At 49.3% G+C, this 26031-nt stretch overlaps 1 protein-coding gene across 4 annotated transcripts in view; it reads right to left on the reverse strand.

Annotated features, from left to right (window-relative positions):
- JAK3 (Janus kinase 3) overlaps window positions 1-23328 on the reverse strand; it is a 35899-nt gene extending 12571 nt beyond the window's left edge. For 3 of the 4 annotated variants that reach the window (XM_053372445.1, XM_053372444.1, XM_053372441.1), the window contains exons 1-15: window positions 22764-23328; window positions 20738-20991; window positions 20343-20466; window positions 19917-20028; window positions 19590-19735; window positions 18572-18863; window positions 17830-17952; window positions 16973-17130; window positions 15212-15323; window positions 9848-10034; window positions 8665-8789; window positions 5787-5951; window positions 4037-4121; window positions 612-745; window positions 53-191 (exon numbers count right to left, since the gene is read on the reverse strand). In XM_053372445.1, coding sequence (XP_053228420.1) covers window positions 53-191; window positions 612-745; window positions 4037-4121; window positions 5787-5951; window positions 8665-8789; window positions 9848-10034; window positions 15212-15323; window positions 16973-17130; window positions 17830-17952; window positions 18572-18863; window positions 19590-19735; window positions 19917-20028; window positions 20343-20466; window positions 20738-20942 — 2107 coding nt within the window. In that variant the 5' untranslated portion in view covers window positions 20943-20991; window positions 22764-23328. Of the gene's footprint in view, window positions 1-52; window positions 192-611; window positions 746-4036; window positions 4122-5786; window positions 5952-8664; window positions 8790-9847; window positions 10035-15211; window positions 15324-16972; window positions 17131-17829; window positions 17953-18571; window positions 18864-19589; window positions 19736-19916; window positions 20029-20342; window positions 20467-20737; window positions 21056-22763 lie in introns of all 4 variants that reach the window. The other variant, XM_053372442.1, reaches the window with a different exon arrangement.
- Between the last annotated feature and the right edge of the window lie 2703 nt (window positions 23329-26031).

A 26031-nucleotide genomic window follows, 5' to 3' on the forward strand; every position in this document is an offset into this window, starting at 1 on the left:
GTGAGCACAGTGGGAGAAGGACGGACAGGAGGAAGGAGACTCAGCCACTCACAGTCTTTGGGGAGGACGGCGGCGCTGACTCCCGGGTCGCTGAGTTTGATAAAGGGGAGGCACCCGCTGGCAGCGTCCCCCTCCCTCGCCAGCAGGACCTTTTTGGCAGAGACATTCCCGTGCACCATGGCCTTGTCCTCCTGTGGCCGGGAGAGAAAAAGCAAGGATGTGCACGCAGCCTCCACCCAAACGGTGGAACTCCCTGCCTCTTGATCTTCAAGGCACCTCTTTTCAGCGCCCACTCTAACCTTTTGAACCTGCAACCCAGGCGTCATGCGTTGCCACACTCCGACCAACAGAGTGCTCCACTGCTGCCTTCTTAATGACACAGGAGGGGGAAAGCCCTGTTTCGTCTGCCAAAGGGACCCTAGGCTCTGACTGGCAGGCTAAAATTCTAGAATCCTAGACTTGTAGAGTTGAGAGGAACCCCAGGGAACATCTAGCCCAACCCCCTGCAAGGCAGGAATCTTTCGCCCGACGTGGGATTTGAACCCACAACCCCGAGATTCAGAGCCCCGTCCTCTACCCACTGAGCCACTCTCCTCCGCCGAGGAACCTACCAGGAAGTTGAGGGCATAAGCCAGTTGCTGGGCGACATGCAGCTTCCAGGTGGCCGTCACTTTGCCACTTGCCTGGTTCCTGCGCAGGTAGCTGTCTAACGCGCCACACCTGACGTACTCCTGCACCATGACACCTGCCGGGAAGGAAAGTGGCCAGATCAGACCGCCCCACGTCCTAAGCACCACCTCCTTCCCTCTCCGCTTCCCAAACCATTCCCCAGCTGCCTCCCCAAGCTAGGCGCCCATTGGATGCTACAACTCCCATTAGGGGTCTCAGTCTCCTGGTTTATGGAGGGACATTGTAGCCTAGTGGGTAGAGCACCTGCTCTGTATGCAGGAGGTCCCAGCGTCTGTCAGTCAGCATGGTCTATACTGCACCTGAGGTGTCTGAGTTTGGAAAAGGCTGCTTCCTACGCTCCTTACTCCAGCATCCACCCACGGACTCAATTTCTCGACTTTAAGAAAGCCGACTTCATAAAACTTAGGGAAGTGCTGGGTGAGATCCCATGGACAGTAATACTAAAAGGAAAGGGAGTTCATGATGGCCGGGAGTTTTTTAAGAGGTAGATAGTAAAAGCACAACTTCAGGCAATACCAATGAGACGGAAACATGGAAGGTGCCTAAAGAAGCCAGGGTGGCTATCTAAAGAACTTTTAACTGAGTTAAGATTAAAAAAGGATGTGTACAAAAAATGGAAAAGGGGGGAAACCACCAAAGAGGAATTCAAACAAATAGCCAGCACGTGTAGACACAAAGTCAGAAAAGCTAAAGCACAGAATGAACTCAGGCTTGCTAGAGAGGTTAAAAGCAACAAAAAAGGCTTTTATGGGTATGTTCGTAGCAAAAGGAAGAACAAAGAAACAGTGGGGTCACTCAGAGGAGAAGATGGTGAAATGCAAACAGGGGACACAGAAAGGGCTGAACTCCTCAATGCCTTCTTTGCCTCAGTCTTCTCCGCTAAAGAAAACAATGCCCGACCTGAAGAATTTGGAGCAAAGGATTCAGCAGAGGAAACACAGCCCAGAATAACTAAGGAGATAGTACAAGAATACTTGGCTAGTCTAGATGTATTCAAGTCTCCAGGGCCAGATGAAATGCATCCAAGAGTATTAAAAGAACTGGCAGATGTGATCTCAGAACCACTGGCAGTCATCTTTGAGAATTCCTGGAGAACAGGCGAAGTCCCGGCAGACTGGAGGAGGGCAAATGTTGTCCCTATTTTCAAAAAGGGGGAAAGAGAGGACCCAAATAATTACCGCCCAGTCAGTCTGACATCAATACCAGGGAAGATTCTGGAGCAGATCATTAAGCAAACAGTCTGTGAGCACCTAGAAAGGAATGCTGTAATCACCAATAGTCAGCATGGATTTCTGAAAAATAAGTCATGTCAGACTAACCTGATCTCGTTTTTTGACAGAATTACAAGCCTGGTAGATGAAGGGAACGCAGTGGATGTAGCCTACCTTGATTTCAGCAAGGCATTTGACAAGGTGCCCCATGATATTCTTGTAAAGAAGCTGGTAAAATGCGGTCTTGACTATGCTACCACTCCGTGGATTTGTAACTGGCTGACTGACCGAACCCAAAGGGTGCTCATCAATGGTTCCTCTTCATCCTGGAGAAGAGTGACTAGTGGGGTGCCACAGGGTTCTGTCTTGGGCCCGGTCTTATTCAACATCTTTATCAACGACTTGGATGATGGACTCAAGGGCATCCTGATCAAATTTGCAGATGACACCAAACTGGGAGGGGTGGCTAACACCCCAGAGGACAGGATCACACTTCAAAACGACCTTGACAGATTGGAGAACTGGGCCAAAACAAACAAGATGAATTTTAACAGGGAGAAATGTAAAGTATTGCACTTGGGCAAAAAAAATGATAGGCACAAATACAAGATGGGTGACACCTGGCTTGAGAGCAGTACATGTGAAAAGGATCTAGGAGTCTTGGTTGACCACAAACTTGACATGAGCCAACAGTGTGACGCAGCAGCTAAAAAAGCCAATGCAATTCTGGGCTGCATCAATAGGAGTATAGCATCTAGATCAAGGGAAGTAATAGTGCCACTGTATTCTGCTCTGGTCAGACCTCACCTGGAGTACTGTATCCAGTTCTGGGCGCCACAGTTCAAGAAGGACACTGACAAACTGGAACGTGTCCAGAGGAGGGCAACCAAAATGGTCAAAGGCCTGGAAACGATGCCTTATGAGGAACGGCTAAGGGAGCTGGGCATGTTTAGCCTGGAGAAGAGGAGGCTAAGGGGTGATATGATAGCCATGTTCAAATATATAAAAGGATGTCACATAGAGGAGGGAGAAAGGTTGTTTTCTGCTGCTCCAGAGAAGCGGACACGGAGCAATGGATCCAAACTACAAGAAAGAAGATTCCACCTAAACATTAGGAAGAACTTCCTGACAGTAAGAGCTGTTTGACAGTGGAATTTGCTGCCAAGGAGTGTGGTGGAGTCTCCTTCTTTGGAGGTCTTTAAGCAGAGGCTTGACAACCATATGTCAGGAGTGCTCTGATGGTGTTTCCTGCTTGGCAGGGGGTTGGACTCCATGGCCCTTGTGGTCTCTTCCAACTCTATGATTCTAGGATTCTACAAGGACTAGAACCTTTATTTTTTAAAGGAATGGCTGAGGATCATGGAAGAAGGTCCCAGCTTCAGTCCCCTTGGGAATGTCTCCTGCCCCAAAGCCCCAGAGAGCGGCTGCCAGTCAGTGCTGACCAGCTGGGTGAATGCTCTCCGAATGTTCTGATGATGGGAGTTGTAGCGCAAATGACCTTGAGGGTGCCTGCCTGGGAAGGCTGACATCCTCTCCCCCTCCCGAAGATCTAGTGATGACCACAGGCTAGCATGACAAACGGGCTCTCCATGGCCCACTATCTTCTAGTGGGTTGGACCAGATGACCCTCGTGGTCCCTTGTGACTTCTGTGTCTCTGTGCACCAGCTCCGGGGCTCCCAAGTGAGGAGAGTTTTGCTCAGGTCCTCCTTGTGGGCTCCTTCCCTTTGCGGGGGCCCCAGTCGGCTCCTGGCTCCCTAGGAGGGCCTCCGCTGGCCTCATCCAGCAGTCTCTTCTTAGGCTCTTATGGAACCTCCAGGGCCAGAGGCAGTCTATCTCCATTCCTAGGTTCTATGGGGCATTTTACTGCTGTGAGGAGGCTGGGCTAGGTACCCCCCCTGGGCCTGATCCAGGCGCCAGGCTCTCTCTAGGCCCATCCTAGCCTCCCCCCTTTAATTCTTTCCATCCTGCATGCAAATCAACCCCCCCCCGAATTGCATAGCTTTTGTACCTTTGGGGGGAAATGGAGGTTGGTGACACAGACTGGAGCGCACATACAGACGTGCAAAGCAAGTTGAGGAGTCCCGTGTGCAGACTTGGGGTGGGGGGGATATGGGGTGGGGGGCAGGAGACTCACTTTCTTCTCCCACGCAGACTCCATGGAGCAGGACCAGGTGCTTGTGTGAGAGTTGGCCCAGCATGCTGGCTGCTTCGAGGAAGGGCTGCGGAGAGGAGAGAAACCGCGCTCAAAACCAGACGCTGCTCGAGTTATCTCCCGCTTGGACTACTGCAATGCACTCTCTGTGGGGCTACCTTGGAAGGTGACCCGGAAACTGCAACTAATCCAGAATGCAGCAGCCAGACTGGTGACTGGAAGTGGCCGCCGGGACCACATAACACCAGTCCTGAGAGATCTGCATTGGCTCCCAGTACGTTTCCGAGCACAATTCAAAGTGTTGGTTGTGACTTTGAAAGTCCTATATGGCCTCAACCATCTGAAAGTGTGTCTCCACCCCCATCGTTCAGCCCAGACATGGAGGTCCAGCTCCGAGGACCTTCTGGCGGTTCCCTCATTGAGAGCAGTGAGGTTACAGGGAACCAGACAGAGGGCCTTCTCGGTGGTGGCACCTGCCCTGTGGAACACCCTCCCTTCAGATGTGAAGGAAATAAGCAGCTATCTTATCTTTAAAATACACCTGAAGGCAGCCCTGTTTAGGGAAGTTTTTAATATTTAATGCTGTATTATTTTTAACACTTAGCCAGATGGGTGGGGTATAAATAATAATAATATTATCCTCCCTCCCTCCCTCCCTCAGCGCCTCTCTGTGATCCTTGCGCACCTGGAGGGTTTTTCGCAGTGAAATGACACCCGCTCCCAGCTGAATGTGATTTGCCAGAGTGGCTCTGCTGGTGAGGAGAGCAGAACAGAGGGCGGCTCAGGGACAGAGCAGCTGCTGTGCATGCAGAAGGCCCCAGGGCCAGCCTGAGATGGCTACCTGTCATGGATAATTTAGTTGAGATTGATGCATTGCAGGGGGTTGAGCTAGATGACCCTTGGGGTGCCCTTGCAACCCCACAACCCTACGATTCTATTACCTCGGAAGGAGGTGACAGGCTCTCCTTCCTTGGAGGGTTTCAGGCAGGGGTTGGATGGCCACCTGGCAGGGATTCTCCAGCTGTGATTCCTGCCTTGCAGGGGGTCAGACTAGATGACCCTGGGGTACTAATTTTTGTATTTTTAAATTAAGATTCCTATATTTTGAATTAAGGAGGACTCGCACAGGAAGGGCACAGGTAGAGGTGGGAGGTACCTGCAAGAAGGTTTTCTCAGGATGGGAGATTGGGAAGAGAGGTAGAGAAAATACGGGAGCCTGCCTTTCTATGTGCAGATAAATGACGAGAGATGCGTGACCTAATTGTGATAAAGGACCTTTTCAGTTACACTTCCTCTATTCCTTTTCCCTTTTCTCTTTCTGCACAATTGTAAGGATTGTTTCAGTGTTTAAAATGTTAAAACAAAACAACTTTCAGTAAAAGTGTTTTTCCCCTCCTAAAAGAGAAAAATGCATTGTTGGAGATGCGACGGAATTGCTACAGATTTAACACATTTGTTTGGGAGTTGTTCTGCTCTTCTGGACAGAAGTACAGAATATTCTATGGAAGGTGCAGGATATGACCTCCCAAGAAACCTCAGTTCCCCTCTCCCTTTGATATTTCACACTGGCATCTGGGATGGAGCCCTGCCGGATGCCCTGCTGCTGCCGGCCAGTGCAGAGAATACTGAACTAGATGGAGCCGAGGCCCTGACGCTGCAGCTTCGTCTGTCTGGCTCAGCTTCTACCCGTCCCGATTTCCCGGACTCCCCCCTTCCACCCCCTTGGCCTCACCTCAGCCCAGCTGCAGTGGGCCACGTCCAAGACTTTCATGGCCACTTCCACCTGGCGACTCCTCGAGTCGTCGTCTTCCTCTTCCTCCTCCTCTCTGCTTTCCTTGGGATCTCGCTTGAAGCCCCGGTAGATCCTGGTGAAGGTCCCTTGCCCCAGATTCTCACACTGCCGAGGGGGAAAGAATATTGCCAGGGTGCAGAAAGAGGGCCGCTGGGGGTTGCCAACTGACCAGGAAAAGCTTATCCTTGACTGCGCTTGTGACTTAATGGAGGGAGAAATGATCCATCACAAAGCAGGCAGACAGGTTCCTGCCAGCCCGAAAAAATAGAGGTTTGAGGTCGGTTGGCACCTGCCAGAGATTCTTGAGCCGCCTGTGTGTTCCTGCATTGCAGGGGGTTGGGCTGGATGACCCCTGGGGTTCCTCCCAGCTTTGCAGTTCCCAGGATAAGTTGCAGACAACTTCATTGTCCAGAAAGTGGGAGAAGCAACAAGAGGAACAGCCATTTTAGATCTGGTCCTAACCAATGTTGATGACCTGGTTAGTGGGGTAGAAGTGGAAGGATCATTAGGCGCGAGTGATCATGCTCTTCTGAAGTTTACTATACAGCGGAAAGGAGCAGCCAAGCATACTAGGACTCAATTTCTCGACTTTAAGAAAGCCGACTTCATAAAACTTAGGGAAGTGCTGGGTGAGATCCCATGGACAGTAATACTAAAAGGAAAGGGAGTTCATGATGGCTGGGAGTTTGTTAAGAGGGAGATAGTAAAAGCACAACTTCAGGGAATACCAATGAGACGGAAACATGGAAGGTGCCTAAAAAAGCCAGGGTGGCTATCTAAAGAACTTTTAACTGAGTTAAGATTAAAAAAGGATGTGTACAAAAAATGGAAAAGGGGGGAAACCACCAAAGAGGAATTCAAACAAATAGCCAGCACATGTAGACACAAAGTCAGAAAAGCTAAAGCACAGAATGAACTCAGGCTTGCTAGAGAGGTTAAAAGCAACAAAAAAGGCTTTTATGGGTATGTTCGTAGCAAAAGGAAGAACAAAGAAACAGTGGGGTCACTCAGAGGAGAAGATGGTGAAATGCAAACAGGGGACACAGAAAGGGCTGAACTCCTCAATGCCTTCTTTGCCTCAGTCTTCTCCGATAAAGAAAACAATGCCCGACCTGAAGAATTTGGAGCAAATGATTCAGCAGAGGAAACACAGCCCAGAATAACTAAGGAGATAGTACAAGAATACTTGGCTAGTTTAGATGTATTCAAGTCTCCAGGGCCAGATGAACTGCATCCAAGAGTATTAAAAGAACTGGCAGATGTGATTTCAGAAACACTGGCAGTCATCTTTGAGAATTCCTGGAGAACAGGCGAAGTCCCGGCAGACTGGAGGAGGGCAAATGTTGTCCCTATTTTCAAAAAGGGGAAAAGAGAGGACCCAAATAATTATCGCCCAGTCAGTCTGACATCAATACCAGGGAAGATTCTGGAGCAGATCATTAAGCAAACAGTCTGTGAGCACCTAGAAAGGAATGCTGTGATCACCAATAGTCAGCATGGATTTCTGAAAAATAAGTCATGTCAGACTAACCTAATCTCATTTTTTGACAGAATTACAAGCCTGGTAGATGAAGGGAACGCAGTGGATGTAGCCTACCTTGATTTCAGCAAGGCATTTGACAAGGTGCCCCATGATATTCTTGTAAAGAAGCTGGTAAAATGCGGTCTTGACTATGCTACCACTCAGTGGATTTGTAACTGGCTGACTGACCGAACCCAAAGGGTGCTCATCAATGGTTCCTCTTCATCCTGGAGAAGAGTGACTAGTGGGGTGCCACAGGGTTCTGTCTTGGGCCCGGTCTTATTCAACATCTTTATCAACGACTTGGATGATGGACTCAAGGGCATCCTGATCAAATTTGCAGATGACACCAAACTGGGAGGGGTGGCTAACACCCCAGAGGACAGGATCACACTTCAAAACGACCTTGACAGATTAGAGAACTGGGCCAAAACAAACAAGATTAACTTTAACAGGGAGAAATGTAAAGTATTGCACTTGGGCAAAAAAATGAGAGGCACAAATACAAGATGGGTGACACCTGGCTTGAGAGCAGTACATGTGAAAAGGAACTAGGAGTCTTGGTGGACCACAAACTTGACATGAGCCAACAGTGTGACGCGGCAGCTAAAAAAGCCAATGCAATTCAGGGCTGCATCAATAGGAGTATAGCATCTAGATCAAGGGAAGTAATAGTGGCACTGTATTCTGCTCTGGTCAGACCTCACCTGGAGTACTGTGTCCAGTTCTGGGCACCACAGTTCAAGAAGGACACTGACAAACTGGAACGTGTCCAGAGGAGGGCAACCAAAATGGTCAAAGGCCTGGAAACGATGCCTTATGAGGAACGGCTAAGGGAGCTGGGCATGTTTAGCCTGGAGAAGAGGAGGTTAAGGGGTGATATGATAGCCATGTTCAAATATATAAAAGGATGTCACATAGAGGAGGGAGAAAGGTTGTTTTCTGCTGCTCCAGAGAAGCGGACACGGAGCAATGGATCCAAACTACAAGAAAGAAGATTCCACCTAAACATTAGGAAGAACTTCCTGACAGTAAGAGCTGTTTGACAGTGGAATTTGCTGCCAAGGAGTGTGGTGGAGTCTCCTTCTTTGGAGGTCTTTAAGCAGAGGCTTGACAACCATATGTCAGGAGTGCTCTGATGGTGTTTCCTGCTTGGCAGGGGGTTGGACTCGATGGCCCTTGTGGTCTCTTCCAACTCTATGATTCTAGGATTATTATTATTTGTGTGCAGGGAGTTGCAGGCAGATTTATGTGTTTTAGACACACGACACGTAAGTCCATCTTTCTCCCTCTTACCTGCACCAGATTCTCCGCCTGGATTTTCGGGAACATCATCTGGTTGACGGCCCTCCGTGAGGCGGATGGTGAGCTGGGCAGCTGGTGGCAGGTGCCCCCCCGGACGATCAAGAGGTTGGATTTTTCTACAGAGAAACAGAGGCAGAAGGAGTTTATGGCATCCTGATCAAATTTGCAGATGACACCAAACTGGGAGGGGTGGCTAACACCCCAGAGGACAGGAACACACTTCAAAACGACCTTGACAGATTAGAGAACTGGGCCAAAACAAACAAGATGAACTTTAACAGGGAGAAATGTAAAGTATTGCACTTGGGCAAAAAAAATGAGAGGCACAAATACAAGATGGGGGACACCTGGCTTGAGAGCACTACATGTGAAAAGGATCTAGGAGTCTTGGTTGACCACAAACTTGACATGAGCCAACAGTGTGACGCGGCAGCTAAAAAAGCCAATGCAATTCTGGGCTGCATCAATAGGAGTATAGCATCTAGATCAAGGGAAGTAATAGTACCACTGTATTCTGCTCTGGTCAGACCTCACCTGGAGTACTGTGTCCAGTTCTGGGCACCACAGTTCAAGAAGGACATTGACAAACTGGAACGTGTCCAGAGGAGGGCAACCAAAATGGTCAAAGGCCTGGAAACGATGCCTTATGAGGAACGGCTAAGGGAGCTGGGCATGTTTAGCCTGGAGAAGAGGAGGTTAAGGGGTGATATGATAGCCATGTTCAAATATATAAAAGGATGTCACATAGAGGAGGGAGAAAGGTTGTTTTCTGCTGCTCCAGAGAAGCGGACACGGAGCAATGGATCCAAACTACAAGAAAGAAGATTCCACCTAAACATTAGGAAGAACTTCCTGACAGTAAGAGCTGTTCGACAGTGGAATTTGCTGCCAAGGAGTGTGGTGGAGTCTCCTTCTTTGGAGGTCTTTAAGCAGAGGCTTGACAACCATATGTCAGGAGTGCTCTGATGGTGTTTCCTGCTTGGCAGGGGGTTGGACTAGATGGCCCTTGTGGTCTCTTCCAACTCTATGATTCTATGATTCTATGATTCTATTCTATGGGACCAGGAAGATTTGGGGCACCCCAGGGCAGGATGGAAGAGGGCAGGATCCCCACGGATGGGATCTGTGGGGCTGCTGGCTGTACAATGCCATGATTTTCCTTTACAGGGCCTACCTTTGGGCTGTGGGGGGCGCTGTGGGCCCAGCTGGATGGCGGCCCCGTCGGCCTGGAGGCTAAAGCGCTGGCAGACACCCAGCATCTCTCGGAGGCTGCAGAATTTCTTGGCCACCCCAGCAGTGGAGAAGGTGCCATCGCTGCCCTTCTGGATCAAGAGGCTTTTGAAGTCCTTGCCGATGACCGTCTGTGGGGTTTGGGGAAGCGGGGTGACCCCAGGCAGTGGGGCAGGGCAGGGCAGAGAGAAGGTTTTTGTAAAAACGGCGATTGCTTCCAAAATTAGTGTGCAATGGAAGTTGCAAAAGGATTTGCAATGTTTTCTGTTGCTTTGGGTTACTTTTTGGAATGAGTTTCAATGGCAAGTGACCCAAGTCACTCAGCTTTCAGATGGGTGAACCAGCAGAACTCTCTGCCACTAGATCCAAGCTCCAAATGATGCAGGCTTTTAAAAAGTATGCATCTGTTGACTTCCCAAAGTTTTCGGATTCTGCCTCTAATTATGGGGGATTCAGAGTAGAGGCAGAATTCTGTAAAATACGAGGAAGAGACCTGTCCTTTGAGGAGGGGTCAGGGGGACAGATAACCCTCGTATTTCAGTGGGTACTCTGAAGCAGACCCAGACTCCATTCTGGAGTTGTGCATTCAGGACAGAGCAGAGTGGGGGCCCCCACCTCTGCAGATGGGCTGCAATGGAGCATATGCAGAGTGCCCTTCCCTTTGCTCTCATGGGGCGGTCTCATGTTATATCCAACAAGTGCACACAGGCAGTTGGAGCTGTGCACACTCGTATGGCTATGCGCAAGTAATGCTCAAGTAGTATACGGTCAGTGCACACGATATGAGACTCTTAATCTCAGGGTTGTGGGTTCGAGCTCCACACTGGGCGAAAGATTCCTACCTGCATTGCAGCGGGTTGGACTAGATGACCCTTGGGGTCCTTCCAATGCCACAATTCTATCATTCTAACCTGTATGTCTCAACTGGCATGCCTGAATTCACACAAGTGGATGTGTAAAGGCAGCTTGCACATGCAGGTCAGTGTAATGTGTGAACATGTCAGGGTGTTGTCAGCGGCTCCCAGTTGGTTGCCCAGGAAAGTATAAAGACAAGGAAAAGTTTCCTCCAGTCCTTTTTTATTTCAAACTTTACAGAGCGGCTCTAGAACCTGTGGGGAACCTTTGGGCTGTGGGGGGCGCTGTGGGCCCAGCTGGATGGCGGCCCCGTCGGCCTGCAGCTTTACCTGCAGCAATTGCATGTTGATTGCCCTCTTAAAAGACAAAGTCCAGCAACTGGAGGAACGTGTAGCTACGCTCCAAAGAATTAGAGAGCTGGAGCTCTTCTTGGAAGCAACAGAGCACACCGTCTCCACCAAGGAGGAGACAGGGGACTCCCCTGAGAAGGAGGCTAGTTCACCAACACAGGAGCCAGATATATGGAGAAACGTGACTCAAAGAAGTAGGAGGCCCAGGGTTCGCTCTGATTGTTTAGAAATATGCAATCGCTTTGAGGTCCTTTCCCCTAGCATGGAAGACGAAGAGCAGACTCCATTTGAGGATCTCTCCCTCATTACAGTCGATCAGGAATATGAAGACGAGCAGCAAAGGCAGTCCTCAGGGAATGTGCAGGCGACCTTGGAACGGACAGCTCACGGAAGAACCCCGACCAGACCTAAGAAGAGGCGTGTAGTGGTGATAGGGGATTCCCTACTGAGGGGAACAGAAGCAGTGATCTGTGGGCCTGACAAGATGTCTCGGGAAGTGTGCTGTCTCCCCGGGGCTAAGATCCAAGATGTAACTGAACGACTGCAAGGAATCATAAAACCCACTGACAAATACCCCTTCCTCTTGGTTCATGTGGGAACCAATGACACTGCAAGCAATAGCCTCCAGAAGATCAAAAGAGATTACGAGGCTCTGGGCAGGAAATTGAAGCAATTAAATGCACAAATTGTCATCTCATCTGTCCTCCCAGTTGAACGACGTGGCCCAGGGAGAGAGGGAAAAATAGTGGAAGTGAACAACTGGCTTCGCAAATGGTGTAAACAGGAACGGTTTGGATTCTTAGATCACGGAATGCAGTTTCTTGAAGATGGACTTCTGGCAAGCGATGGGCTGCACCTCACAACGGTTGGGAGGAATGTTTTTGCAAAAAATCTCAGAAACCTCATCAGGAGGGCTTTAAACTGACTAATGTGGGGGAGGGAGACAGTGCTCCTGAAGGTAGGAGTCTATCAATTGATGAAGATGATCATCCAAATGTCATAGACCGAATGGAGCAAACAGCACGCAGACCTAGTGGTGGGAGGAAAAAATCCTTAAATAAGAGACACGGGGGAATGATTAATGGACTTCAATGTCTGTACACTAATGCGCAAAGTATGGGAAATAAACAAGATGAGCTTGAGCTCTTGGTACAGCAAACTAAATATGACATAATAGGCATCACTGAAACCTGGTGGGATAAGTCCCACGATTGGAATGTAATAATGGAGGGATACAATCTATTTCAGAGAAACAGACCAGACAAGAAAGGAGGAGGAGTGGCGTTATATGTCAGGGATGTGTATACCTGTGAAGAGATCCAAGATTTAGAACCTCAAAGCCAAAGTGAGAGCATTTGGGTCAAAATTAAGGGAGAGAAGAATAACAGTGACCTCATTGTGGGAGTTTACTATAGATCCCCAAGCCAAACGGAGGACATAGATGATGCCTTCCTGGAACAGATGGCCAAGCATGCAAAAGGAAGGGAGATAGTAGTAATGGGGGACTTCAATTACCCGGATATTTGTTGGATGTCAAACTCAGCCAAGAGCATAAGGTCAAACAGATTCCTCACTGGCCTTGCAGACAACTTCATTGTCCAGAAAGTGGGAGAAGCAACAAGAGGAACAGCCATTTTAGATCTGCTCCTAACCAATGTTGATGACCTGGTTAGTGGGGTAGAAGTGGAAGGATCATTAGGCGCGAGTGATCATGCTCTTCTGAAGTTTACTATACAGCGGAAAGGAGCAGCCAAGCATACTAGGACTCAATTTCTCGACTTTAAGAAAGCCGACTTCATAAAACTTAGGGAAGTGCTGGGTGAGATCCCATGGACAGTAATACTAAAAGGAAAGGGAGTTCATGATGGCTGGGAGTTTGTTAAGAGGGAGATAGTAAAAGCACAACTTCAGGGAATACCAATGAGACGGAAACATGGAAGGTGCCTAAAAAAGCCAGGGTGGCTATCTAAAGAACTTTTAACTGAGTTAAGATTAAAAAAGGATGTGTACAAAAAATGGAAAAGGGGGGAAACCACCAAAGAGGAATTCAAACAAATAGCCAGCACATGTAGACACAAAGTCAGAAAAGCTAAAGCACAGAATGAACTCAGGCTTGCTAGAGAGGTTAAAAGCAACAAAAAAGGCTTTTATGGGTATGTTCGTAGCAAAAGGAAGAACAAAGAAACAGTGGGGTCACTCAGAGGAGAAGATGGTGAAATGCAAACAGGGGACACAGAAAGGGCTGAACTCCTCAATGCCTTCTTTGCCTCAGTCTTCTCCGCTAAAGAAAACAATGCCCGACCTGAAGAATTTGGAGCAAATGATTCAGCAGAGGAAACACAGCCCAGAATAACTAAGGAGATAGTACGAGAATACTTGGCTAGTCTAGATGTATTCAAGTCTCCAGGGCCAGATGAAATGCATCCAAGAGTATTAAAAGAACTGGCAGATGTGATTTCAGAACCACTGGCAGTCATCTTTGAGAATTCCTGGAGAACAGGCGAAGTCCCGGCAGACTGGAGGAGGGCAAATGTTGTCCCTATTTTCAAAAAGGGGGAAAGAGAGGACCCAAATAATTACCGCCCAGTCAGTCTGACATCAATACCAGGGAAGATTCTGGAGCAGATCATTAAGCAAACAGTCTGTGAGCACCTAGAAAGGAATGCTGTGATCACCAATAGTCAGCATGGATTTCTGAAAAATAAGTCATGTCAGACTAACCTGATCTCGTTTTTTGACAGAATTACAAGCCTGGTAGATGAAGGGAACGCAGTGGATGTAGCCTACCTTGATTTCAGCAAGGCATTTGACAAGGTGCCCCATGATATTCTTGTAAAGAAGCTGGTAAAATGCGGTCTTGACTATGCTACCACTCAGTGGATTTGTAACTGGCTGACTGACCGAACCCAAAGGGTGCTCATCAATGGTTCCTCTTCATCCTGGAGAAGAGTGACTAGTGGGGTGCCACAGGGTTCTGTCTTGGGCCCGGTCTTATTCAACATCTTTATCAATGACTTGGATGATGGACTCAAGGGCATCCTGATCAAATTTGCAGATGACACCAAACTGGGAGGGGTGGCTAACACCCCAGAGGACAGGATCACACTTCAAAACGACCTTGACAGATTAGAGAACTGGGCCAAAACAAACAAGATGAATTTTAACAGGGAGAAATGTAAAGTATTGCACTTGGGCAAAAAAATGAGAGGCACAAATACAAGATGGGTGACACCTGGCTTGAGAGCACTACATGTGAAAAGGATCTAGGAGTCTTGGTTGACCACAAACTTGACATGAGCCAACAGTGTGACGCGGCAGCTAAAAAAGCCAATGCAATTCTGGGCTGCATCAATAGGAGTATAGCATCTAGATCAAGGGAAGTAATAGTGCCACTGTATTCTGCTCTGGTCAGACCTCACCTGGAGTACTGTGTCCAGTTCTGGGCACCACAGTTCAAGAAGGACATTGACAAACTGGAACGTGTCCAGAGGAGGGCAACCAAAATGGTCAAAGGCCTGGAAACGATGCCTTATGAGGAATGGCTAAGGGAGCTGGGCATGTTTAGCCTGGAGAAGAGGAGGTTAAGGGGTGATATGATAGCCATGTTCAAATATATAAAAGGATGTCACATAGAGGAGGGAGAAAGGTTGTTTTCTGCTGCTCCAGAGAAGCGGACACGGAGCAATGGATCCAAACTACAAGAAAGAAGATTCCACCTAAACATTAGGAAGAACTTCCTGACAGTAAGAGCTGTTCGACAGTGGAATTTGCTGCCAAGGAGTGTGGTGGAGTCTCCTTCTTTGGAGGTCTTTAAGCAGAGGCTTGACAACCATATGTCAGGAGTGCTCTGATGGTGTTTCCTGCTTGGCAGGGGGTTGGACTCGATGGCCCTTGTGGTCTCTTCCAACTCTATGATTCTATTCTATGATTCTAAGAACCGAGCCTCTTGGCTAATGGTGTCCCAAGTGACTCTCCACCCCTCATCTCTCCCGCTTCCTCATTCGTCATCCTCCTTGCCTCCTCTACGGGTGCCGCTAAGGGCCAAACAATATTTGCACCCCAAACCTCACCTGTGGGACCAGGCTAAGCAAGGGGGCTCCCACCTTGATGCAGATGGTGAGCAGGTAACTGTCGAAATCCTCTGGGCTTCGTCGAAGGACATGCGCTACGCCTTCGTTCTGAGACGCTTTCAGTCTGTTTTGGGCGAATTCTGACCTGCAATTCAAAATTCAACGTAGGCATAAATTAAAAATAAATAAATAATCGGCATCATTTGAAGCTGGGATCTAGTGGCAGGAAATTCCGTTGGTTCGCCTGTTTGAAAGCCGGGTGGAGAAACCTCCTCCTCACATTTGACACAAAATTCAGGGTTTTTATCTATTCATTTATTGAGTGTGTGTTTCCTTTTCAAGGCGGCAAATGCAGAGCTGCACTCAGGTGCAATGCCCCCCCCAAATAAAAGGTTTCCTTTTGGGGCAGGATTCCCTTGGGAGCGCCGGGTTGCTCCCTGTGAGAAGAGGATGCTGGGTCTCCGTCGGTGAGAGCCGGGACTGCAGGGTTAATCCCTGAAAGGGACAGCTGCCTCTTTCTGGACTGCAGGAGGCTGGACTAGCGGATCCTCAGGGCCCCTTCCAACTCTAAAGGTAAAGGTAAAGGTAAAGGTAAAGGGAACCCCTGGCCGACTCTGGGGTTGCAGGGCTCATCTCACTTTATTGGCCGAGGGAGCCGGCGTACAGCTTCCGGGTCATGTGGACAGCAAGACTAAGCCGCTTCTGGCGAACCAGAGCAGCGCACGGAAACGCCGTTTACCTTCCTGCCGGAGTGGTACCTATTTATCTACTTTGACGTGCTTTCAAACTGCTAGGTTGGCAGGAGCAGGGACAGAGCAACAGGAGCTCACTCCATCGTGGGGATTCGAACCGCCGACCTTCTGATCATCAAGCCCAATTCTATAATTCTAATTCTATAATTCCTTTGGCTCTTCTGGGGCTCTTAGGGAGCTTCTAGGCCCAGAAGCAGACTACCTGGATCCCGAGGTTGCGTGGGGCATTTGTCCACTGGGGCAATGGGGTGCAAGTGGCCTGATCCTGCAGGCTCTTCCGACATTCTTATGAGTAAAAACCTTTAACTATCTGTGGCTTTTGAGACATGGGAGGGATTTTTAAAATGCATTTTCCCCCCTCCTTGGTTTTAATGTCTGTATGTGGAGTTTGCTTTGGATTGCCCTGGGCAAGAAGGAGCAGCTAGCAAATTTAAGAAAGAGTAACTTGAATTTCGTAAGGCGCCTTGAGCACAGTTTGAACTGCAGAAAGGCAGCGTAGAAATAAAATGATGAGTGCGATAAATTGCCTGGAGAGGGTGTTTCGGAAGGCAGGGCAGGGGGCTGGACTAGATGACCGTGGGGACCCCTTCCGACTCCTACCATTCTACAATTCTATCAATAGCCCTGCTAGTTGATTCGAAAGCAGGTCCTGCCCAATTTTGGCCCCGAGTCTTGAGGTGCCTTTTGGAAGACTTCATAATTCTGGGCGAGGCCTGCAGGCTTTTTCACGACGCCCCCAGAGGAAGGAAGAGCGTCATGTGGTTTGCAGTCTGCGGCTCAGAGACGATCTGAAGACATCGCCAGCCCAGCCCTGCCTGACGTCCCATCCTTCCTCCTTCTGCTGGTGCAGAGTCCCACCTGCTAGTGGGGCTTGGAATCTAGTCCGCCTAAGCTGAGCTGGCTCAGTTGCTACAGCACAAAACTCCTCCTCTCAGGGTCGTGGGTTCGAGCCCCACCTTGGGTGAAAGGTTCCTGCATTGCTGAGGGTTAAATTCCACGACTCTATGACCACCCCCCACTCTGGGGCTTCTCTGGGGCTCACGTGATGGGTCCGTGGCACTGGTTTTCCAGGTCTTCTAGAAGCCTCTTGGGGGCCACCTCCCTGCAGAAATAGTGTTGAGCATCGACTGTCAGGCGGAAGTATCCGTCAACCAGGGAGACAAACGACAAGGCATCTGCCAGGCTGCCAAACTCCATCTCCTGCGGGAAAAGAGGCAAAATCACCATGTCCACCCTTCAATGGATGGATAGACAACAGGAAATTTCAGCTACGTTGGCATTTCCAAGGTGGGTCTTTCGTGCTTCCTGAAATGCCACACAGCTGAATTTTTCAGGATAAAATTTGCGATTTTGCCATTTCTTTGGCTAAGCAAGCCATTCCAAAAGGCACTGGCCAGGGGCAGAACGGCAGCGGCAGCCTTGGGAATTCTCTGTCTGGTGACACCAGACAGAATGGTGTTACCATTTTGTGGATTAAATGTATTTTTTGCAAATGAGGGGAGGGGTCTTAAAAATATGTTTTGGGGGGAATAAGTTAGGAATAAGGAATGGTGAACCTTCTGCATGCCAAGCGAGTGCTCTAGCATTCAGCGATGGTCCTTTCCTTAACAAGGAAGCAAGACTGCAGTCCTCATGATGTGAATATAAGGCTAAATGAAGCTTCCTTGTACAGAGTTCATCTAATTCAATATTGTCTGCACTGACTGGCAGCAGTATTCCCGCTCCTATCCAGAGATGCCAGGACCTTCTACATGCTAGGGAAGCTCACCCCTTCCTTGTCACAAATGAGCCCATGGTGAACATGATGCAGGGGGTTGGGCTGGATGACCTTTGGGGGTCCCCTCCAATGTCACGATTCTAATTCCTTGATGAGTAAAAGCAACATGGTGGTTCACCTACCAGCACCCGGCTGTCTGTCTTCGTCATGCTGACCAGGCGGCTCTTCGCAGGTTGACCTTCACGGACGGGTTGCTTGATAGTGATGTCGGCGATTTCGGGGAAGTCGCAGAACAGGTGGGTTCCCTGAAGGATTGCAAGGATTGCAGGGGGGGGGCACATGCGCCGAAAAGGAGAGATATATCTAGTTACGCTCACCTTGAGGAGACAGGTGGGCTCTGCACATGAGAGACAGTATGGTGTAGTGGTTAGAGCACTGGACTACAACCTGGGGCAGCCTAGGGTTCGAATCCCCCAACTCATCCCTGAAGCTTGTTTGAGGGCTGGTCATATCCCACCTCGCAGGGCTGATGTGGGGACTAAATGAGTTGAGGGGGAGGAAGCCTAGTCCTCATTGAGCCCCCATGATGCCCCTGCGAGGCAGGGAGGGCCAATAGCCAGCGATTGGCCAGAGGTCCCCCGGATGACTGAGTAGGAATTCGAACCCTGCTCTCCCGGGTCCTAGTGCAGCGCTCTAACCACTATGCCATACAGGCTACAAGCTGGGCCTCCCTTTGCCCAGCAGCAAGAGTGTGGGGAATCTGTGCCTCTTGGATCAGGCTGGGAGGTAGAGTGTGCCTAACACTGGAGGCCCTAGGAAGGGGGTTGGGGCAGGGTCTTGAAAGGTGTTGCTGTGAGAACCGTGTTTGGACTCTGGGGTCAGACTACATGGCCTCTGAGGGTGCCCAACGCAGCCTGACCTCACCTTGGTGCCGCTGTGACTTGTCAAGATCCCCTTTTCGCTGGAGACGTGGATGGTCCAGGCAGATCCTGTTGCTGCCTGTGCAGGGACCCAGGCCTCAAAGGTCTCCTCAGTGGTGGCCCCCTGCAGGCCCTTCAGCTCCATGAGGTACTTCAGCTTGAGGAAGCGGACTTCGGTCTGCAGGCTGCTGACCTTGTGCAGCGACTGCCCAAACTGGCGCCGGATCCGCTTCCGGGTGACGAAGTTCTGCGCCTGGAGCTGGAGCCGCATCTGCTCTGGGAGGCACAACTTGTAGCTGCAACGGAAGATGGGAGGGGCAGGTGGGCTGACTGGAGGAGATGCTCCAGGAACGGCTGAAGGAGCTGGGTTGGCAGCTGAGCTCTTGCAGCACACACCCAAAGCCACAGCTTCAGCTCAAGGGGTTTGTCTTTCTCGAAGTCTAGTGTCCAGATCCTATGGAGTCATATTACTCTCTGCTGCCTTGGTCAGACCTTACCTGGAGTACCGTTCTGGGCACCTCAGTTTAAGAAGGGGATTGACAAGCAGGAAGGTGCGCAGAGGAGAGCGATCGAGATGATCAAGGGCCTAGAAACGAAGCCTGATGAGGAACGGTTGAAGGAATTGGGGATGTTTAGCCTGAGAAAGAGGAGACTTGAGAGGAGAGAGGAGAGCCATCTTCAAATATCTACTCTGGCGGGAAGGACCTGAATCTATGGGTTCAAGTTCCAAGGAGATTCCAGCTCAACATCAAGAAGAACTTTCTGACATTTAGAGCTGCTCCACAGGGGAAGGGTCGCCCTCAGGAGGTGGTGAAGCTTCATGGAGGTCTTTCAGCAGAGCTTGGCTTTAGCGGGGTTGGACTAGATGACCCTACGACTCCACGGCTCTAATGGTCTGGCTCAGAGGGAGGCAGCTTCTTGCCTCTTCCAGGTTTGGCCACAGGGGGCCAAAGAGTCCTCCGCTTTCTATGGATCCCTCCTCCCCTGACCTGCTTGCTGGGAGAGCTTCTTCTCCTCCTTACCTGATACTTCGGAAGGTCTCCTCCAGGCTCCGCTTCCTCTCCTTGGAGATCCGCAGCATGTCCAGCACAGCAAGGCCCAGGCAGGTCTCCTGGTTCTCCATGCTCAGGGATATCTCCTCTCGGCCGCTGAGGAAATCGCTGCGGGACTGTGAGGAGCAAGGGGTCCATGGGAAGGAAACGTTCCCAGGGTCCCCATAAATTCCATGCCCCTTTCCCAGGACTCCCAGTGGCCTTGCCTTTGGGGAAAGGGGTTGCTGCAAATTTGTCATCTCCAGACCTACAAGTTGTTGCTCCCGCCCCAAATCTCGGAGAAGGAGTTGTACTCACCTGGGCGAAGAGGTAGTCTATGGTTGGGTAATCCAGCACAGGACTGACTTGGTCGCTGGCCAGCCCACAGCGGAACGATTTCTGGGACCCAAACCAGTCGGGGAAGAAAAACCTGCATGAGAAAACAAGACCCTTTTGTGAGGAGGTTGGGAAGGTGTTTCACCAGGGCTGATGGGAGTTGTAGTTTAATACAGGTTGGTGGCTGATGGGAGTTGTAGTTTAATACGGGTTGGTGGATGATGGGAATTGTAGTTTAATACGGGTTGGTGGCTGATGGGAGTTGTAGTTTAATACGGGTTGGTGGCTGATGGGAGTTGTAGTTTAATACGGGTTGGTGGATGATGGGAATTGTAGTCCGAAACATCAGGAGGGCACCAGCGCTGGTGGGTCAGTTAGCATAGCTGAGTTTCGACCGCTGTGCCCTACCTGATCCGGTAGAGGAGCACTTGGCTGAAGGACTCGTCCACGGTAAAGACATGACTGGGCACGTACCACCCCGAGAGGTCCTCTCTGGCCAGCGCAAAGAGGGAATGGCAGACGGGGAGGATTCCTGGCAAAGAAGAAGGCAGGTGTTAGCAAGGCTGGGTTTCTGAATCTGTGTTTCCCCGCAGATTTCGATACTGCTGCGTGTGGAAATGTCCAAAGGGGAGAGTAATATTACTGTTGCTCACGTGGAATCTAATAAATCTAAAAAATAATAAAAAAGGGCTGCTTAGGAGATAGTCTCCTGATGGCTGAGAGACTCTCTCTGCGTTTTCGAATGAGACACCCACCAGAGCTGGCGGAAAGTGACGCTCCGGCTGAGAAGTGTTCAAACTCACCACATGCTTTGGCCGCTGCGATGCAGAGCTCCTCCGCCGTGTAGTCCCCTAGGGGGAAGTTTAGGGTGCCGGCTGAATCCGAGGCCGATTGTGCCGCGTTCAGCTGGTGGTAGAGATATACCTGGAGGCCGTCTGTCTTGGAGAAGGAGAGGTTGCTGCTTCTGTTGCTGATCAAGGGGGTTTCTTCTTCCTTGACGGGAGGCATTGCTGACCCCCCCCCCCCGCAGCTCTCAGTCACAATTCAAGCTCAGATCCTGTGCAGGGGGGAAGTGAAATCAGTGTTTCGCCAAACTTTCTTCGGCTCCCATAAACTCATCCCTATGGAAAGCATGATTCAGAACAGCCGTCTGTACGACCCACTGAGGAGGATAGTACAATAAAACCCAAAACTTTTGCAGTCAATTTATTCAAAATCACTTTCAAGCTCTTAATTTGGGGAAACAGATGAACTTCAGTCATTAATGCCAGCTTTTCAAATGCATGCCATGACTTGGTCAGGATCCCAGCGAGGAACGATGCAGCTTGGCAAGAACCAGCAGTCTCCCTAAGATTTTACTCAATTGTAATAAGGAACGGGCAGCATAACATCTCTGTCTTGGCTCCCCCAGGCGTTCCCTTCGTCTCTTGAAAAGGGTCTCAGTTTTACCTCCTGTGTGGCTTTTATGGGGTGAGGGGTTCCTTGCATTTTTTAAACTATGGATTTATCTTGGCCTTCTAATAGGATTGTTCTGCTGTGTGTTTTAGTTCAGGATATTTATGTGTCAACATTTGTGAATTTATTTTATTTTATCATTGTAAATCACTTACAAGCCCTTTCTGTGATTAAGCAGTAAATAAGTGAATATTAGTGAAATAAAAAAATAAAATCTCTGCTGCTTTGTCCAAGGGCTAAGACTGGAAGCAGATGCTTGACTTGGAAAAAGGGCAAAATATACCGAGAAAGGGAACCCGATTAGCCTTGTTTGTTATTAAATTTGAATACCACCAGGCACCCGAAGATCAGAGTGGTTCATAAAATCGCAAAATGAGAACATAGATCACATAATAAAACAAAAGCAAACTACTACCCCCCTCCGGCCCACAAACACAGAGTGTTGATGATCCCAAGGCCTGATTGCAGAACAATATTTTTGACTGGTGCCAAGCGAGCTTCCCTGGGGAGCACATTCCACAAGGGGAGACACTGTAGGAAAGGCTCCTTCTGGGGCTGCCACTCTCTCATGGAGGGGGCACACAGAGAAGCGCCTCAAAATAATAAAATAATAATATTAATAATAATAATAAATGTATTACTTATACCCCACTCATCTGAATGGGTTGCTCCAGCCACTCTGGGTGGCTTCTGACATCATAAAAACACAGTAAGACATCGAACATTAAAAACTTCCCTATGTGGGGCTGCCTTCAGATGTCTTCTAAAAGTTATGTAGTTCTTTATCTCCTTGACATGTGAAGGGAGGGCATTCCACAGGGCGGGTGCCACCACCGAGAAGGCCCTCCCTGTAACCTCACTTCTTGCAGGGAGGGAACCCCCAGAAGACCCTCGGAGCTGGACCTCAGTGTCCGGGATGGACGATGGGGGTGGAGACGCTCCTTCAGGGATCCAGGGCCAAGTCTATTTAGGGCCAGCACCAACACTTTGAATTGAGCTCAGAAATGTACTGGGAGCCAGTGAAGATCCTTTAGGACCGGAGGGAAGATCCTTTAGGACCTACATGGCTTCCCTCCAGAGAATCCTGGGAAGTGTAGTTTGTTCAGGGCGCTGAGAGTTGTGTTAGCTGCTCAGCCACTCTAGTAGCTCTGTGAGGAGGAATGGGGTCTCCTGGCAACTCTCAGCACCCTGTACAAACCCAGGATTTGGCTGCAATTCCTGCATTGCAGGGGGTTGGGCTAGATGACCCTCGGGGTCCCTTCCAACTCTACCATTCTGTGGTTTTCCATTTGTTTTGCAGCCAGTTTCACCATTTCAGCAGAATCCATTCATTTCATAAGCCATCTCTCTTTGGTTGGTGTCTCTTCCTCTTACCTTTCTGGGAGTTCTCATAGGAAAGTCCTTCCAGGATCCCAGGAGAGTCCGGGGCCAGCACTGGGCGCCCGGTTGGGTGCTGAGCTTCCTTCGAGGGAGCTCAGAGATGGCGCAGGCCGACCTCCTAACGTCTGGTTGCGGAGATGAGATTTGCTGGTACGTCGAAAAGCACCTGACCCCATTTCCTGTTTTCAGAGAATTTCAGAGGCCTGTGAGCCATTTCCTGCCGCTGCAGCCGGAGAAGATGCTGAGGACCACAGTCGAGTCAGGGAGGGCGAGGGGAGGAGCAGTTTGTTGTTATTAATTTATTGAATTATATACTGCCCTATACCCAGAGGTATATCAAAATAAAAACAACCCAGTAACCCCCCCCACAAAAAAGAGCCACATTTTAAACAGGGCAGAGGATGTCAATCAGATCAACCAAAGGCCTGGTTAAAACGGAACCGTTTTGCCTGGCGCCTAAAGGTGTATAATGAAGACAGGGACGCGGGTGGCCCTGTCGTCTAAACCACTGAGCCTCTTGGGCTTGCTGATTGGAAGGTTGGTGGTTCAAATCCTCACAACAGGGTGAGCTCCCGTTGCTCGGTCCCAGCTCCTGCCAACCTAGCAGTCTGAAAGCACATCAAAGTGCAATAGATGAATAGGAACCACTCCGGCGGGAAGGTAAATGGCGTTTCCGTGCGCTCTGGTTTCCATCAGTGTCCTGTTGTGCCAGAAGGGGTTTAGTCCTGCCGGCCACATGACCTGGAAAACTGTCTGTGGACAAACGGCGGCTCCCTCGGCCTGAAAGTGAGATGAGCGCCACAACCCCATAGTCGCCTTTGACTGGACGTAACTGTCCGGGGCCCTTTACCTTTTCTTTTTACCTGTAATGAAGGCACCAGGTGAACTTTCCTGGGGAGAGCATTCCCACAGACAGAGAGCCACAACTGGAGACAGAGAGAATGTCATAGACCACAGCAACCCCTCATTGCAGGGGGTTGGACTAGATGACCCTCGGGGTCCCTTCCAGATCTACCATTCTATGAATCTATGAATAATTTCCTTTCTCCAGGTTCTGGCAACCCCTGCTATGCCACTGCCCAGGCGCCATACTCTCCTTGTGGGAGCAGAAGCTCATTTGCCTCCCAGATGAACATACGCAGCAAAGCCGGAAAATAGACACTGAACTTCTCACCGGGTTTTTTTTTGGGGGGGGGGATATTTTCTTCTGGAGAACTGCCCGCTTGCTGTCAGCGTATCAGTTGCTGTGGCCTCAGGATGAAGCAGGATGAGGCTCTTGCCAGCTGCTCCACATTTGCAAGAACCCCTTTGCCCTGACCCAGTTACCCATTTTGCCTGCAGGTTTCGCCCTGGGGTGGCGTTTGGGCGTTGGCTGCGAAAGGCAACATCTCCAGACAAAAGTCCCTGCTTGCTTTTGCATCCTTAGCTTTGTGGAAACAAAGAGAGTGTGGAAAGGATAAGACGGAGGCCTTTGCTTGGAGAGACATCAATCTGAAGACTGAAGAAGGAAGGAACATGCAGAAAACTGTCCTGGGGACTCCCCTGGAAAAATCCTATGGGGAAGAGCCCTTAATCCCACACTGAAAACATATGGGAAGAGATACGTGGGCGAGAAATCATTTTGGGGTTTCTTTTGCTTTTTTGGAAAAAATTTTTGTAAAACTTTCCCCAAACTAACTCCATTAAGCTGGAACAATCCAGCATTTGGTTTCCACCCAGTCAGATAGGCGGGTGAAAATAAAATTACCGGTATTATTATTATTATTATTATTATTATTATTATTATTATTATTATTATTTCTGGGTGGCTGATGAATAATGGAAGTGGGTCACACAAGAATGAGTTTGCCCAGATTAGCACAAATGTTTTCAGTCGTAACCTTTGAAGGGTGATTTTCGGAGTCAGTTTGGAAGAGAGGAATGAACATAAGCTTAAAAAGTTTGATGAAGTGCAAAACTTGGTGGTTCCAATATCCTCAGTTAAATGAAATCGATAAAAGGGATTTAAAGAATGGATTTGCTGAGGAAAGTTCCAGCTTTGAGACAGGTTTAGGTGAAAAGGATGAGAAATGAACTTCTGAAATGTAAAAGTTGCTGCTAGCATGGGAAACGAAGAATGAAAATTTTAAAATAACAATGGTTAAGTTAGCCAAGTATATAATATAGATATGGCTGCCTAGGAAAAGCTTGGGAAAATAGGAAGGAAATTTATAGCGTGTTATGGCTTAAAAAAACCTATTACAAGATGCTTTATAGATGGTAAAAGTAAAAGGACCCCTGACCATTAGGTCCAGTCGTGACCGGCCCTGGGGTTGCGGCGCTCATCTCGCTTTATTGGCCGAGGGAGCCGGTGTACAGCTTCCGGGTCATGTGGCCAGCATAACTAAGCCGCTTCTGGCGAACCAGAGCAGCGCACGGAAACGCCGTTTACCTTCCTGCTGGAGTGAGACCTATTTATCTACTTGCACTTTGACGTGTTTTCGAACTGCTAGGTTGGCAAGAGCCGGGGGGAGCTCACCCCGTCGCGGGGATTCAAACCGCCAACCTTCTGATCAGCAAGTCCTAGGCTCTGTGGTTTAACCCACAGCACCACCTGTGTCCCTTTATAGATGGTATTTACCCCCAAAGAAGCTGGCTCAAATTTACAAAAATGTATCAAATAAGTATTGGAAATGTAAGGCCAGTGAGGGGTCATTTTATCACATGTGGTGGATCTTACATTAAGCCAAAGGCATTTGGGGACATAATACTTAATAAAATTAAGAAAAGAATAATGTGACTTTCCCCAAGAGGACAGAATCCTTCCTGATGGATGTGATCTTGGGGACCGATTGCTGCCTTTCAGCCCAACCAACCTCGCTGGGTTGTTGTGGCGATTAAATGAGGAGGGAGAGAACCACGTGGGTCACCCTTGAGCTCCTTAGAAAAGGAAAGGTGCGCTATAAATGCAAATGCAATAATAATAGACATATGAATGCAATAAATAAATATAAATCAATGAGGCTTTCCGGTCATGTCACAAACTCAATGGTGGTGGCTCCTCGCTGCCCTCCGTTCAGGCAGGGGAAAGCCAGGATTTATGAGGCAAAAATCCTGGCAGTGTTCCCTAGTGGGTTCTGAGGAGCTCACTGCATCCTGCTGTGCCGCTCAAGCCCGTGTCTGCCAACTTGAAATGCACAGTGGGTGCGACCTGGGAGTGTGTCCCTCCATGTCCAGCATAATTTGTGGTTGGTTCCTCCATAATTCGGACAATTGGCCTTAA

The sequence above is a fragment of the Podarcis raffonei genome, chromosome 18, assembly GCF_027172205.1.
Source record: "Podarcis raffonei isolate rPodRaf1 chromosome 18, rPodRaf1.pri, whole genome shotgun sequence".
NCBI lineage: Eukaryota > Metazoa > Chordata > Lepidosauria > Squamata > Lacertidae > Podarcis > Podarcis raffonei.